The sequence below is a fragment of the Leptonotus elevatus genome, chromosome 14 (assembly GCF_054856555.1).
Source record: "Leptonotus elevatus isolate MCC_2025b chromosome 14, RoL_Lele_1.0, whole genome shotgun sequence".
NCBI classification, from domain to species: Eukaryota; Metazoa; Chordata; class Actinopteri; order Syngnathiformes; family Syngnathidae; genus Leptonotus; species Leptonotus elevatus.
In genome coordinates, this window is record NC_141252.1 from 12155021 (window position 1) to 12171736 (window position 16716).

The 16716-nt window shown below is 38.8% G+C and overlaps 2 protein-coding genes and 1 pseudogene across 6 annotated transcripts in view; 2 read left to right on the top strand and 1 right to left on the bottom strand.

Annotated features, from left to right (window-relative positions):
- Positions 1 to 1563, bottom strand: part of btbd7 (BTB (POZ) domain containing 7) — a 27407-nt gene extending 25844 nt beyond the window's left edge. Inside the window, exon 1 of one of the 2 annotated variants that reach the window (XM_086094817.1) lies at positions 1183 to 1563. The gene's annotated coding sequence lies outside the window, so the exon portion shown is untranslated. The remainder of the gene's footprint in view (positions 1 to 1182) is intronic. The other variant, XM_086094818.1, reaches the window with a different exon arrangement.
- The window catches only part of LOC147163007 (uncharacterized), a 5170-nt pseudogene extending 794 nt beyond the window's left edge, over positions 1 to 4376 (top strand). Inside the window, exons 2-4 of the transcript XR_015097116.1 lie at positions 924 to 1080; positions 3361 to 3634; positions 4155 to 4376. The product of XR_015097116.1 is annotated as an uncharacterized LOC147163007 (transcript). The remainder of the gene's footprint in view (positions 1 to 923; positions 1081 to 3360; positions 3635 to 4154) is intronic.
- Positions 4377 to 6196: 1820 nt separating this feature from the next.
- The window catches only part of unc79 (unc-79 homolog, NALCN channel complex subunit), a 43376-nt gene continuing 32856 nt past the window's right edge, over positions 6197 to 16716 (top strand). For all 3 annotated transcript variants that reach the window (XM_086094574.1, XM_086094575.1, XM_086094577.1), the window contains exons 1-8: positions 6197 to 6337; positions 9404 to 9524; positions 12342 to 12655; positions 13354 to 13524; positions 14757 to 14852; positions 15233 to 15288; positions 16384 to 16513; positions 16607 to 16671. In XM_086094574.1, the coding sequence (XP_085950700.1) occupies positions 6316 to 6337; positions 9404 to 9524; positions 12342 to 12655; positions 13354 to 13524; positions 14757 to 14852; positions 15233 to 15288; positions 16384 to 16513; positions 16607 to 16671 (975 nt within the window). In that variant the 5' untranslated portion in view covers positions 6197 to 6315. The remainder of the gene's footprint in view (positions 6338 to 9403; positions 9525 to 12341; positions 12656 to 13353; positions 13525 to 14756; positions 14853 to 15232; positions 15289 to 16383; positions 16514 to 16606; positions 16672 to 16716) is intronic.

The following is a 16716-nucleotide window of genomic DNA, read 5'->3' on the forward strand; positions in this document are numbered from 1 at the left end:
AAAACCATTAAAACTCTAGGCCAGGGGTGGGCACACTGGGTCCCCGAGGGCCGGAGTCCTACAGATTTTGGATGTTTCCCTTCTCCAACACAGCTGATATATGAACAGCTCATCAGCAAGCTCTGCATAACCCTGATAACGATCCTGTTTAATGGAATCAGCTTGTGTTCGAAGAGGGAAACCGTCAAAACCTGCAGGACTCCCGCCCCTCGAGGACCGAGTTTGCCTATGCCACCAATTGGAAACATTCACCCCTCAGTGAGAAATGGGCTTTACCCATACCCTTGTTGACATGGCATAGGTGTGCGATTACAATACAATGCGATTACAATTTTGTTCCTTATTGTATATTTCCTGCCTGGGAACCATAACACTCACCCCAGTATATGACAATTGGATATTATCACGTTCATGAATACTTGAGAAGTAAAGAAAAAATTGAGGCAAGCTTGGCGGGCCACATAAAATGTCACAATGGGCCAGATTTGGCCCCTGGGCCTTACATTTTATACCATTCATGCTGGCAAAGGCACATTACTTAAGGAAAACATTAATCCTATAATGAAATAACTACCAACGTGACCTGGCAGTTGTAAAAAAATAAAAATAAAAGGGAAAAAAGTAACACTATAATATAGCAATAAACTGTTATCTGCATCAATCAGATCATAAATTATGTTAACAGCCCTCAGTTTAGGGAAAGCAGAGCAACACGTAGCTTGACCCTCAAAGCTCAACTGTGCTACGACAATGATAAAGCAATTGACTCCAAAAAGATTATAACCAATTAGTAGGTGTATATTGATTCCAATGGTTCGCTGTGGCTTTGTTAGCTTAACGTCAACGCTGAGCTAGTATCGCTCGGTGGGCTACTGTTAGGGTGAGGAGGAGGCGGATGAAGGGGGGGGTCTAAGGCTTCTCAGCGGATTCCTCGCTTCAAAGTGCTTTAACGGCAAAAGCCAAGCGCCTCGAGTCGGCAAGCTGGCTCGAATTCGGAAGAGTTGTTGGGAAACGCCGCCAACGAAAGAAAGGGCTCCCCCGACCGCTTTCGTGTTATTAGTAGCATATCTCGAGCAGGAGGCTAAAGGTAAGCTATCTACTTCGCTCCTCGCAAACAGCGATTTGATACCACGAGCGCGATGCCATGTAACCGTTACAAGACAAATAATATGTAAATGTTACCAGAGGGAGTGGTAGTCGTTGATGGCTGGTATCTTTATCTTCGTCTCGCCTCTTATGAAAAATGCAGCACTACGACTCAAGTTGTCCCTGGCATAGGGAGAGAAAAAAAAATTGCAGCTCAACACCTTCTTTTTCCAACTCCGCTCGTTACGCACGACTCGACGTCAGCGTCCGCATTTGATCGCCAGTGAGCACTCCGGTTCCACTTGGAACGACTTTCGGGTGGACCGCCGACGTTAACCGCGACTAAAAAACAATCTTGGATGGGTTTTGTTCTCAGTTTTGCCACCGTATTTCCTTCGTAGTAGCTCAACGCCTTCTTGGGTGGTTGTTATGGCCCAGTGCTGCCCTCCTTCGAGTTCGCCATTAACATCACATACAGCTTCCGGTTGTGACTTTCAAACTAAAGCGTTGTCACCTATGCATCGTGTTTGATTGGTAGAAAAGTTAGGCCTATGAATCATAATTGTTTCAAATATGAATTACATAAGTCTCTTCGGAGAATTAATACAGCGAATTATGGCAAAATTTGTGGAGGGAAGGTTACTGCTACGTCGTTTGCGTTACTCTTATTATGGAAATTCTCTTTGTTCCTTATATTCTGGTCCACTTGACAGACCCATCAACGTCGACTAGTGACGGGCCAGTACGCTGTCAGGACCAAAGAACTCGCGCAGGTTGGGCAAAAATACAGTGACGAGCGCCCTCTCGCGACCAGTTGTGTAACAATGCAATGCGCTCAACACTGGACATACTGTCTTTATAGCATACATTGGTTACAGTGCTACGTATATAATTAAAATACAGTACAAATAATTGTGCTTATGGAAATTAGTGACACTGAGCAATAATCATGCATTCTTATGACAAACCCTTACATTCTATCATTTAAAACAAGTGTAAGCTTTAACCTTAAAATTAGAAGCATGCATACTGCTAACAGCAAGATTACAAAATACAAGTTATCTCCTTCCAAGTACAGATAATCCTCATTCGAGTGTAACACACTTCCCCAGTTTTTTCTACCACAACTTCATGCACTTATTGAAGGATTATTCCGTGGTCCTCCGCAGCTCCATCATCATGACCATCTTGATGTCATCCAGGGCTTCAAAATGGGTTCCCTTAATCCATTTATCGTGGGAAAGAGGAAATAAATCACACAGACCCAGGTCGGGTGAGGCCAGGTTGCTTCAGCCCAGCGATTTTCTTTTCTGACAGGAACTGTTGGATGCTCACAGCATTGTGAGCAGATGCGTTGTCATGGTGAAGAAGCCATGCGTTGAGATGCCGCAACTCTTGCCTTTTCTCAAATGTATGGACGCCATGCAAATGCTGCAGGATCTCATTCTCTTCGTATATGTGCTGAAGTGATGAGAAGTCCCACATTCAAGGGCAACATTGTGAGTTTGAGTTTGAAATATATTTTTTATATCAGACCTAGACCTTTTCTTACACCCTTACGTTAGGTTTTTAATTTAGTAGACGACATGTTAATAGCCACGTCATTTATTGCAATGGGCTGTAGTTCATCTGATGTCCTGTTGAGGGCAATAGAAGACACACAATACTGTATAGGTAAAATATTAACTCCAAGGTCAATCCATCTTATGAGAATTACTGAATTTTATAGATAAAATACTTTTACTGTTTTATAATCACAATACAATTATACTAAATTCCAAATCTGATTATGATCCAGAATTATAGCAGTTGCTTTCTTGCTGCACGAGTTAGTCCAGAGGGCTGATTTACTGTTAAAAAAATAATAAAAATCATAGATATCAAAAATATATCCCTCCATTTTAATTTTCATGTGGGGTTTTGATATTACATTTATGAAAAGTTTGATACACCCAATTTGACAATTTTCTTGTTGATCAGTATCGCACTACTGGTTACTTTTATTGCTTAATGGCTCTAGGCCCAACTACTGGAGACAAATTCCTTGTGTCTTTGACCAATAAAACTGATTCCGATTTTTTTTTCTCATAATGACGACACGCTCACAAGAAAAATCATATCATGATTAATAGACATTTACTCAAACAAATCAGGAAACATTTGATCCCAATATCAATGTTGTTTTTAAGTGTAGTCTAACATGACCATTTCTGACCTTATTCTATTTATTTATTCTTATCATCTTATCCTATGTCCTCATCTTGTCTTGATGAGAAATTGGCCTGTATATTTATTTACACAAGGCTGTGGAATTGACTCCTCCCAGGATGAGGGTTGGGAATTTCATCAAAGTGTGTCTTCATAATCTCACGGGAAGTGGGGAAGAATGTCAAGAGCAACACTTTGTCCCAAGTCGAGCCGAGCAAAGAAGATGTTCTCCGCTCTTAAGGCATGTTCACTAAGGAGCTCCAAAGTGATGAAAACCTTCCAGCAGGATCACAGGTCAATCATCCAGCACAAGCCACCTAAGGACAAGATCGGGCCAGTGGTAGGACTCACACTATTGTTGTTTAAGCAGATATTACTTTGGTGGTAAACAAATTTAAAGTTGTCATCCAAACAAAATCAGTCTGTCATAGAGCACTTTATGGTCCGCGATGCAAGGAAGTCAAGCGAAGTGTGCTTCCCAGCTCACGAGCAGAGCAGAGGAGATGTTTTATTAATTTCTTATCCATAAGTTAGTTGAAGGCTAAGAGATACTGATGGAAGTGAAACAGAGCGGCCGCTTGTTTATGCCACAATAAATGCGTTGATCTGTCCTCAGGGACGTCCACATGCCTGGTCCATGTTAGCAATATTCAGGAGTGACGTGGCATGAGCGAAAGTATTAAGATTGGAAAGTGAATGTGGGAATGTAACTCGAGGAATCGGTGAAATTGACGTGCTGTATTCAGGCCTGTTAAAACTATTAGGCATGTATTGTTATCCTTCGGGAAGGTGTTTAACTCATGACATGGACTCTACTTAAGTGAAAATGTTCTTTTTTTTTTTAATTGACTTCTTCACAGCAATCTGTGTTCGTCTTATGTGTGTTTGCCGTGACTCTGCTGGCTCCAGCTGGATGGATCTTGCACCATCTTCCACACTACCGGAAGGAAACATCTGCACGACACCATGACTGTGGAGCTTCTAGTGATTAGGCCCAGAAGTATTTGGACAATTTAAGAGTTATTATGATTTTGCGCCTATACAAGTAAAACAAATACAAATAAATATAAATAAGACAATCATTGTGTGTTTGAAGCCCTCATTTAAAATGTTTCAATTATGTTCAGCTATTTCATACAGATTACCTTCATCAGGGGCTCAGTATTTGGACATTGTGATGTGATTTTAATATAAACAGTTACACTTAAATAAATCTTTAGTTTTAAATAGATTGACTGAAGTCTGGAGCGCTTGGACTTCACCAAATTCTAATTTTCCAGCCATTCACTGCAGACACATATATTTTCTGCTTTCTTGTCTTTAGTAATTGAAAAGCTCAGCTAAGTTCAGATCAGGCCACTGACTTGGCCCTTAGATAACATTCCTTTTTTTTTTTTAACCAACACATTGTACTTCTCTTAATGTTTGGGGTTATTTTTGTCACACATGATGCACGAGCAATTGGTTCTTTGTATTTAAAAAAAAATTGGTCGTATAAACAATAAGAGCACCATCAGTTCACCAGTTGATCATTGTGAATTAATGTACCCCTGTATCCAGCAAAAATTGAAATATTATAAATGTGTATTTAGTATTTTATTTTTGTATGGAATTACTGTTTCCAACTTTCAATTGCAGCATCGTTAATGCCAGGGAACTGTATTTGTGAGCTACAAGAACAACTTAATATCAAACTTAAATTTGTGTAACATTTTCAAACACAGATGTGTTGATTTCTACCTGGTTTCCCATTCTTAGTAGTCCACAAATGTATGATCGAAGACAGATGGACTTCTTGATCGGTGGTGAAATAAATCATCTTTTTTCACAACACAAGAAGGCTAAAGATGTACAAAAATGTTGATGATCAAATATTGTGATGTGAAAACACCAATAGGCTACAACATTACAATAGATGTATCAAGTATAGCCTAAGGTTTTGCTCTTACAATTATTGCAATTATAATTCTAAGATTTAAGTTGTTGGCTATAGCCAAAAACGTAATATATGCCTATTCAAATAAACTTTTAATATAATGAAGGCCGGTTGTACACTACTGGAAATCGCAATAATAAACAAGTATCTTACGTTATCTTAGTGTGTCTGTATTTATTTGCTGTATAATCTTTTTTTGCATAACAGTAGCATGTAATGTTTTCTCCCCACATGTAGTGACAGGATGTTGCTTCTCATCAGCTGGATATGAGATGGAAATACTCCAAAAAATCCTTGGCTCTCAGTCAGTGCTATGGTAAAACCCTCAAGTCTGTTTATGTTGTACTTTAAGCCTCATTCTGCAGCACATAAATTGAAATTTAACATCTCTTTGATATATGTACATAAAACCCAATTATTTCTGAGATCAATAATGTAGGAGCACTAATGGTTAAAAAAAAACTATCAAAAACATGTTATATATTATAAAAAAATATATTATTGTGCCAAGTTGCCAGTCATCTGTTGCACGTTTGCCTCCTGTATGCAGAAGACATAAGTTAAAAAAGAAAAAGGAAAATAATAAAGGTTAAAAAATTTGAGAATTTGTCTTGTGGGATTATTTGAATTTTTTTTCAAGGCGACGTTCGATTTCCTGAAAGGCAATTTGTCAAAGCAGGGTGAGTCCATTTGGAAAGGTGTGCTTGTTTGCAGCATCTGCACAACAAGCTTCTTCCGTCCTTTTTTTCCCTTCCATGGAAGGCATGTAGTTATTCTTATCCAAACAATAACAATTTGCTGAATTAAGTCTCGCTATTTTAATATGACTGAAAGCATCGCGCAGAGAACGAGAGAACCGAAATAGTGCACAAATCCTTTGCGCGCAGTGGTACGATCAAGCTGAGAGAAAGAGAGAGAGAGAGGGAGAGAGAGAGAGAGAGAGAGAGAGGGAGAGAGAGAGGGAGAGAGAGAGAGAGTGTTCACTTTTCCACCAGTGAGGGACAAACAGAACACTGAAGAGGGTGCAAAAAATATCCAAATTAAATTGACAGCGTGGCTTTTATGTATCCACAAGTGTCTCCGCAATGTCTACCAAGGCAGAGCAGTGTGAGTATATATATATGTATGTTTATATGTTTCTATATATTTATTTTTATTTTTATTTTTTTGTTTGAGAGAGAGGACGATGGGAGCTGTCCTTGGTGATGATGAGAGCTCGGTTGCCAAGGCAGCTTGCAACACGTTCTTACTGCAGAGGAAGGCTGGAGGACTCGATGTGTCTGTGTGTGTCCGTGTGCGCACGTTTGTGTTCGTGTGTCCCCTCCTTCCTCACTCCTCCTCCGCATTTCTTTGCATCTTAAGACAAGTCCGTCGAACGTTTGCATAGCTTTTTAACTGACAGCTAATTTGACAAATTCAACATAAATGCGGGCAAATCAATTCGAGACGCTACTGTCAAGGTCGATTCGGTGGATTTTTTCCCCCAATAGCAATATGGTGGCATGAAGATTGCTCATTAATATGCTGGGATCAGGCTGGTGACAGGCTTCCCCCCGTTGTTGCCTGTGAACAGGTGGAAAAACAACCTGTATTAATCCTGAGTGCTCTCCTCACACTCACTCTGAGCCAGCCATTAGTCATTTACAAGGCGTGGATTGTCTCAAACTTGTTTTAGGGTTGAAAAGTTGTTGTGTCGTGTGTGTGCTTGTGCCATTTCTGTTTATTGTTATTTTTCATTATAGGAATCAAAATGCTAAACAGATTGATCATTTTATCTGTAATCAAGTAGGCTAAAATATGGTATGATAGTGCCTGAATACCGTTGTTGCCAAATTAAAGATGCCTACAAAAACACTTTCTAATACAGTTAGCACACAAATGCATGCCCCGTATAGGACTATGATTAGTATATGCATATAGCGTCCGATCGATCTGACTAGATGCTTGATAAGAAAAGTTAATCGGTTGTAAACTAGAGAGAAAGTATTAAAGCTATCAATAAGCAAGGAAATCACTGTAATATGAAACATGTTGGACTGTGCATTGTAAAATCAGTAATAATTAGTTTGTCTATATGTGCCACAATTGACTGGCAGCCAATCCAGAGTGTACGCCACCTCTCGCCCACATGGATAGGCTCCAACTCACCTGTGGTCTTGAACAAGATAAACATCAGGGGCATGGTGACAATTGGGAAATTCTGGACAACTACTGAATGACTGGTCTATTTTATTTAAAAAAAAAATCCCTAATTCCAATATAATTTCCAATAGATGCAGATATATTTTAACAAAACATAATTACAGACTACAGTACACCAAATAGGAGCAGAGGGCTTGGGTGACCCCACTCATGCTAGTAGCAGTGAGGAGGAAGAGGAGGAGGAAGATAGGGTGGTATTATTGGAGAACAAGGAAGAAATTTGTGTTCCCCTTTGAATTTTGTACTGTATTTGAAGTCATCCCTCACCATATCACTGTTAAATTGCGGCAGTCTCACTGTATCGTGTATTTTTAAACAATATATGTACAACACATGTATGTCACAAATGTTTCACTATATTGTAGGATTTAGCGGCGATCAGACTCGCAAGGGCGTTTACAGTACAGGACATCTACGAGCTGACTACATAAACCTTGTTAGCTAATTTAATATAGCTTACCACTGCTAGTTAGAATGTATTGTAATGCCCCGACAAGTTATCAAGGATAGACAGCCGCCAGTGCACTTTCGGTCGTTTTATTAAACAAACAGTAACAACATTAATATTAATCACAAAGCTTTAAAATATTTCAAAAAATTAAAATAAATATGGTTTCTACTTTATGTATTTTTGTGTAAAACACAATAAATAAGTGACTTTATACATTGTTGGTGTCAGCCATCACCAAAGCAATACATTTTCAAGAAAAAAAAAAGGTTTGTTAAGCCATTAGCCATTCATTTTTCTACCACATATCATGTTCACGGTCACAGTTGAGCAGAAGCCTATCCCATTTGATTATCTGCAGCTCAGGCCCACAGGGCACATGTACTATACAGTAGATACAACTTGATTCGTGACCAAATGATAATCCGTCATATTGTAATTATTTCACACCAGCAGATATACTACAGTAGCTACAATATGGTATAAAAGTAAGTATGCCATCAGATTTGTGGTTTTAGCATTGCTACAATGACCATATACTGTAAGATAAATTATCTAGAAGCTAAAACAGACTAAAATGTTTTGTATTTATGTGAGCAACCCTTACATTTGTGCATCAATTGTCAACTGCCGTTTAGTCGCTAACCATGGTGGTTCACGCAGTGTCTTCAGTGTAGGCAGGTGGGTTCAGTTCTCACTCACTGACAGTGTGAATGTGAGTGGGAATTGTTGTCTATCAACAAATATGCCCTGTAATTGACTGGCGACCAGTGAAGGGCATTGTCTGCCTTTTTCTGAAGTTAGCTCCATTTCCAGTATGTTTCAAATGATCATTAAAACAACAATAGTGGTGTCCCAAGACTTTTGCATTGTACAGTGCTGAACATCATTGCTCAATTGAAAGATAATTGGATAGTTGGTTGCCCTTGAGGGATCTTGGTTGGCACGGGCAACCATGGGCTTGGGCAATTTATCAGGCTGCTTCCTGGTCGCCTCCCTGGTGAGATGTTCTGGACACGTCCCACCATGAAGAGGCTTTGGGGACAACCCAGGACACGCTGGAGAGACAACTTCTCCCGGCGTGTCCTGGGAACGCCTAGTGATTTCCCCGGAAGGGCTGGACGAAGTGGCTAGGGAGAGGGAATGCTGGGCTTCCTTGCTAAAGCTGCTGCCCCCGCGACCTGACCCTGGATAGGTAGAAAATTGATATATGGATGGATAAATGTTCTTGCCTTGGGACTTGACCATCCTTTAGCACGTTGACTCTTATAAGCATTAGGTAACCGCCGCCCCTTGGGCTTCTTGTGACCTCATAGAAATAGCTTAAAAAGGTCACTTGAAGAGGGCCAGAGGGTATTGTAATCATGGCCTCTGTTTAATTTTGTAACTGGAACATCTGTGTTACATGGATGGGAGAGACATGCAGTATCACATTTTAACTCAAACTGTATTTTTGTAAACATCAATGTTTGTGTCTCAAATTGTTAATCTGCTTGTCACTCTGCTCTTTATTTTGTCTATAGTTGCTTCTAAGATACGATACTTGCAAGAGTATCACAACCGCGTGCAACACAATATTTATCCTGTGCCCTCCGGAACTGACATTGCAAACACACTGAAATACTTTTCTCAAACCCTACTCAGGTAAGTACACTGCTCTGGAACCAACAGGTAACACATTTCAAAATGTCTGATATTTAGACTTCTACATGGTCAGATTAAATATATATATATATATTTTTTGTAGCATAGTGTTTTTGTGACACTTTTTTATAATTTTTTTTACACCATCTCACAAATAAAACAAATACTGAATGAGAAAAATGAAGGAAGCCGACCACCATAGCTCTCAAAAGTACTTTAAATGTGAAAACAGCTGAGGTGGAGCTTCAGAATGTTTATTGATTCAGTGGTCAGTTGCTGGATGAACGCTTCCCTGGCGTGGCCCTCCCTGAGGGGCCTACGGAGGGCTGATCTACACTTGTGGGGTCAGCCCGCTCCCACGGGTGCCGTGGAAGACGGAGGACAAACATCCTCCTCCAGTGCAGGCCGAGTGGGCAGCCATTTTAGATACGCTGAATCTCACAGTTTTTTGTTCCTCATCAAATGACAGGATATTTCTGCACATGACTCCACAGAGAAACTTGTGCAGTCTTGACATATTATAGCAGAATAGATGCTGAAACCATGACAGCCTGTCTTAAGCGACAATGTCATATTAAGTGAGAAAAGTATAAAAAAAAAAAACTTTTTTCCAGCAAGCTTCATCCTGCTCATTATTATATGGGCTCCAGGAAAAAGTTTCATACTCACATTATTTTTCCCAGATGCAGATACATAAAAAAATAATAATAATAATAATAATAATGAAAAAATATAAATATTTTTTTTCTTTTAGTAATATCTGACCATTTTTATATTATATTTTAAATTATTGCAACACATAGTCAGTTATTTATTAATTGACAGTTTAGGGTTTGACAGTCAATGTCACGTGTCTGTACCAGTGCATTTCTACATGTGTTTTATGTGTATATGTTTGTACTTTTTTGTGTGTGTAGACACACGCAGAATGTCTGTGTCCGCGTGTACCAGTCCAGTGTATGCGTGCGAGTGTGTCTGTGTGTTGTTCATGGTTCAATTCAATGATGTACTGTATTCTGTAAATGAGAAATGGGCAGTGAAAAAGTCAGAGGTAAAGTTTGTGTATTGACTTGATTCTGTAACAAAGATGTACAGTGGATGCAGTGAACGCACCCCTGTTAAAATAAGAGATTTTTCTGGTTTAAAAAACGGGACAATAACCCTCCTTTTCTTTCTTTCTTTCTTTAAAAAAAAAAACTCAATTAAAAGTGGTCCAGCGGAGAACTGAAAAAAAAATCATATATGGGGATCGTTGACCTGAAGAGAGCTGCGGACAAAAGCTACCTTCAAATTTTTACATATTAACACTTTTGCAAGTACATGTGGACAAATATAGCAAATACTCAAAATAATAAAGAATAAATAAAATGCAAAAATCATAATTTCTTGGAATGCTTTTTTTTTTCCTTTTCATTTTTGTCTCATTTTATGTTTTATATTTCCCACATTTATTTTAATTTTTTTAATTTTCTAATTGAATCATACTGGTTATTATTAACTTGTTTCCCCTAAATAAAAGAGTTTGGTTTTTTTGTTTTTGCTTTTTTCCATCAGAAAAATATTCAAATTTTTTATAGGGGTGTGTTTACTTTCGACATCCACTGTATGCGACTTACCAACTTTGAGGTGATAAGTCATAAAATGTTGCGTTCTGCTGTTAAAGCTCAAACATTTAATGTGTAAAAAGTGTCAATTATTCCCCCATTCTGACTTACTATCCAAATGTTGCTTTTACCAAAGTGGCCTTTTAACAAAGATGCATCAGCCTTTATAATCTGGATTCAATTCCTTGCCAATAGAACAGCTGTAGTTCTTCATATAATGTGCAGTAAAAGAGCAATGCTCTCTGGCCCCCTCCCCCCTCCTCCACCCTAGATGCTCCACACTCAACCCGACAAGTTTTTAATTTTTTTTTCCCCCTTAAGATGCGATATGTCCACCACCTTTCCCCAGGGGACAGCAAACACAATTGTCCATCCTGCATTAGCTCACAAACATAATTGTTACCAGTCATCCCCCTTGATACAACCTATTCCTTTGTCATTCTAGTTTCTCCTCTACCGTAGACTAGTGGCATTTATTTTAGAAACCTGAATCCATATGCCTGTTGGATCTCATTATTTCTCCCGATGATACTGGTGCAGTATCATATTGTATGCATACGGACATTATTTCTCTGGTGCAATAAACATGTGCTGTGAAATAGGAGCACTTGATCTAACCTCACACACATGTTTATTACTGGCTGAAGCATGTTTCAAAAGTGTCACCTCTGTATTTTCCCTAAGCCAATTTGGTGTCACTCCCATCCTTGACAGCCCTACTAAAGACAAGGAAATTTCTTTTTTTTTCTTTTTTTCCTCCCTCCCCACAAATTCCACTCCCGCACATTGGCCTTTTTGCATGGTCGCCGTCGCAAGGGACAGACGTTTGCTCTGTCTCTTTTATTTGGAGAAGTATGGGGTTGCCACTGAAAACATGCCATTTTTTATATTTTTGCTCCTTGTCACCAGATACGCATGAGATGCAGTGATCATCGCAGTATGTGCTCATATTTTTTTGCTTTTAGTTTTTGACAAATCATGACCAATTGAATTGAAGTCACTGTGAATAGACCGAGCAGGGCAACACAGTCAAATAGTGAGACACTGCATCCTATGTGGGGTTTATCTGGGTTTGTTTTTTTCTATTTACGCTGTCTCTGTAGTGCCATTTCAATGTAATGTGCTGTTTTTTTGTGTCTTTGTTGTCTCTTTTTTTCCCTTGTTACCTTCCCCTCCCCTCCCCCCTCCCCCTCCCCCTCCCACCCCGGAGCAGCATTCTGTCCCGCACAGGCAGGAAGGAGAACCAGGAAGCTTCCAAATTGGCCGTGCCCATGACCATGTGTCTTTTTCCTGTGCCATTCCCACTCACCCCATCTCTAAGACCACAAGTCAGTTCCATCAACCCTACAGTTACTCGCTCCCTCCTTTACAGCGTTCTGCGCGATGCCCCGTCAGACCGCGGGGGGCAGGGGCAGCAGAGTCGGGACGCTCAGCTCTCAGAGTACCCCTCTCTGGACTATCAGGGCCTCTATGTGACCCTCGTGACCCTGCTTGACCTGGTGCCCCTGCTGCAGCACGGTCAGCATGGTGAGTCAAGGCCCCAGTGCACCACTGTTTGTCATCATCATCCTCCCCCTCGAGCCGTCTGGCCTGCATGAAGCCACTTCCGCTTTTTTGGCCTCTTTTGTAACGGGACGGAGAGAAGTCCCGCTGAGGATCTTGAGGGATGCATGGGGTGATTGGGAGCACGCTGGATCCTGTCAACCTAATCGTTCATAAGCCATTGGACACACCAGCCATAGGCCTTCTCTTCTGTGCATCATATTCGACTGCATGTTTGTTATGTGCAGTGGGAGGAAATGTTTATGCTCATGTGAAAGTACATTACGCTAAATGGAAAACGTATGCATACTGTAAAGCAAAGTTTGACATTGTTAGTATACCAGGGAATGATTGCCAGTTTTCTTTCTACAGCCAGTGCTTTTTTTTCTCATGAATATTTGACCCTTGTTAAAGAAAGCTAGAAAGCATGAAATCCCATCACCTTGACTAGAATGCTCCACTTTTCTTGAACGCAAACTTTACTTTTAGCAGCTTTTCAGAAAGACCATATTCCAATTGTTCTTTTTTTCATTGCTGTACTGATAAATGATGAAATGTAGTTAAGGTTTTTAGCATTGTGGCTGCATACAGTATGTGAGTACTGTATGTACAGCTTATTGAATGAGTGTCTGTGTATCTCTCTTTGTCTTTTTTTTTTTTTTGCTTCTCTTCTTTCTCATCAGATTTGGGCCAGTCCATATTTTACACTACAACTTGCCTTCTGCCCTTTCTCAGTGATGATATTCTCAGCACTTTGCCCTATACTATGATCTCCACTTTAGCCACATTTCCCCCTTTCCTCCACAAAGACATCATTGAGTACCTCAGCACCTCTTTCCTCCCCATGGCCATATGTAAGTATGTCCTAATTAAGTTCATATATTCACATATGAGCATACTGTGATGGAGCAACAATATGAAGCATAGGAGTCCAAAATGCTGTCTATCTTCAGAAGAGGGAAACTCTGAATTAATGTAACTTGGAAGCCAACTCATATTTTCTGTCTCAAAAGTTGAACATAAAATTAGTTCATGGCACCGATTCTAAAGCAGTAACTCTCAAACATCTTACACCAACACCTAAAAAAAACAACTACTGAGCTCTCCAGATACCACAATTATGACCAACATTAAAATACAGTAGCATAATGACCCTATGTGACCACCAAAACAAGGCAGATTTTGTTCAGAAAAAGTAAGTTTAATATTATTTTAAGCCAATGTAACATTATGCACAGTTTAAACACGGGTCACAGCACTTAAATATGTCATTCATTTTGTTTTAATTAGGGGCAGATGTTATGTTTAACTTTTTTTCTGCCCCCTTTCATTTAAAAACAGAATGAAATAAATGAGAAATGAAATATATGAAAGCAAAAAAACTTGTTTTTAAATAATGATTTAATTAAAATCTTTTGCACAGGCAAATGTTAAATACAAATTGTACCTCAATAAAAATCAATAAACAAAACGGTTCTTAAAGTGTAGATGGAAATATATTGTACTTAATTTTTTTTAAATACAACTGAAATGTACGGTCTGCTCCACTAAAATACGGATGGGTGAATACATACTGTAATTAATTGTTCATTTATTTAAACACTTTAATGACAGTGATCTACGTATAATTGACTTAACACCCTTCTGCTTTGTTCGCTTGACTGTATCATTTCGTATTTATTTGAGTGCTATTGTACATCAGTTAACCTGTTTTGCACTTGGATGACAGTTAATTAGGATAGAATGATACCTAAAAAAATGGAAGCAGACTTATGGTTGGCTTTGGAGTTTCCACTTATGTCAATGTCCACAATGACTTGTCACAGGGGTGGTAACCTGTGTCTGTACCTCCCTCGACACTTTTCACACCTTTTTGGCGTTCATCAAAGGCGTTACACACACTTGGAGTTCAACAATTTGCCTTATGTGGTATTGTACCTTAAAGTACATTGTAGAAATGGACTCCCAAATGGACTTTTGACAGGAAAATCAACACACGGTACCTGTACAAAATTACAAAAATAAAGCTAATACCATAAAATCAAGTAAATCACGTTGTTAGCACTCTTCTGTCTCTCAAATGCAGTGGGATCCACCCGGAGGGAGGGGGGAGTCCCAGCCTATGTTAATCTGTCTGCTTCCTCAATGCTAATGATAGCAATGCAGTACACTACAAATCCAGGTAATCTGCCATGTTTTCTGACCTTGGTGTGTTAATATGAATAAATTATGGACAAAAGTATTGGTGCACCTAGCTCACAAATACCAATCTAGTTCATCTCAAATGATGTGGAGGTACGTTCCTCCTCACCAAACTCTTCCGAGCAGACCTTTGTGGACCTTGTTTTGCGCAATGAACACAGGAAACGGGCCATCTCCAAACACTGCAAATGCTGTAAATAGTCCAAAATGTCTTGTTATCTAAATGAATTAAGATTCACACGGAACTAAGCAGTCTACTCCAAATGAGACTTAAACATAAAAGCTGTATTCCAATACTTTTGTCCATATAGTGTATGTAAAAGAATGAATGAAATCATTGGTACCCCTGCTCTTTTCCAGTTTATCACTGTCAGTTGCTGGAGTGTCTGATGAAGCACAAACAAGAAGTTTGGAAGGTATTTCTATTTTATTTTAACTCTAATTACAATTTGAATCATGTTTATGAAAGTGTAAAACTTGCTTAATCACATAAAAGTTGTATTTATCTATTTATTTTAAAACGTAGAATTTTTTTTAAAAGTACAATATTGGGAAAATATGATACAGTCACTTACGGAAAAAAACATACATAGTTAAAGAATGGAAGCAATAAACGCAAACTTAATATATGTGCGTAATACTAATAAATTGCCCACGTACGCAGTAGACACAAATGTCATTTGTTTTGTGAACCTGTTTTCAAACCGAAAACGTTTGCAAACCGATGTAATAATTCTCATTGAAATGAATAAAAATGCAATTAATTGCATCTACCTTATTTATATAGTCGTACCTCGTAATTTTCATGTTCAAAACGCAGTAGGAAAGCCTAAACTTATCTGTTACTCCCTTTAATTAATATATCAACTGTATTCTGGAATATTCAGATCTACAATTGATATGTAAAATAATAATAATAATAATAATAATAATAATAATAATAATAATAATAATAATAATAATAATAATAATAATAATAATAATAATAATAATACAGTAGCCTATATACCAAATTCCAGAGTTCAAAATCAAATAGATTGGATAGCTTTTCTAGTAAAATTAAACCAGTACCATGCATGTGTGCAAATTATAAGATAACAGGATGCTAAGTTTGTCCTAAGCTAACATTATTGTAATAAGTAAAATCCAAAGGAAACCGCTAAATGTACCCAAGTTACGGTACAAGCAATATCTTCTTCAGTATTTCGCCACCTCTCATTGAGTTTGTTTCAATAATTTTCAAGAGCAAATTTTAAGTAGGCCTATTTCTCCCTGTTTCCCATAATAGGCTCCAAGCTAAATATCCCGTAGCTAGCGCTAGCACCACAATTAGCAAATAAGCTAATGAGAACATATGAGCTTTAGGAATTGATTTATAGCCTTAACAAAGAAAACAATTGTCCAATTACAAAAATATTGTTATCTTAATACCACTCAGACCATCTTTTTAAATTAGAATTTTTGTCACAGCTCTTGTTGGTTTTAACTTGTGTGTGCATTATTGTGTGCAGGACCTTCTTTACGTCATATCGTATGGCCCATCCCAAGTCAAGCCTCCAGCAGTGCAGATGCTATTTCATTACTGGCCCAACCTGAAACCACCAGGAGCCATCAGTGAATACCGAGGGCTGCAGTACACTGGTCAGATCATTTTTAGATTTCATCTCTCGGCTCTATCTGTCCTTGAACTAACCAAAGCTCTCCATTTTCTCTTCTGCTGTTTATTCCTAACAGCCTGGAACCCCATTCACTGTCAACATATTGAGTGCCACAATGCCATCAATAAACCTGCAGTCAAGGTGACCCAAGTCAAGATGTGCCTTAAATGTATTTCTATTATTTTG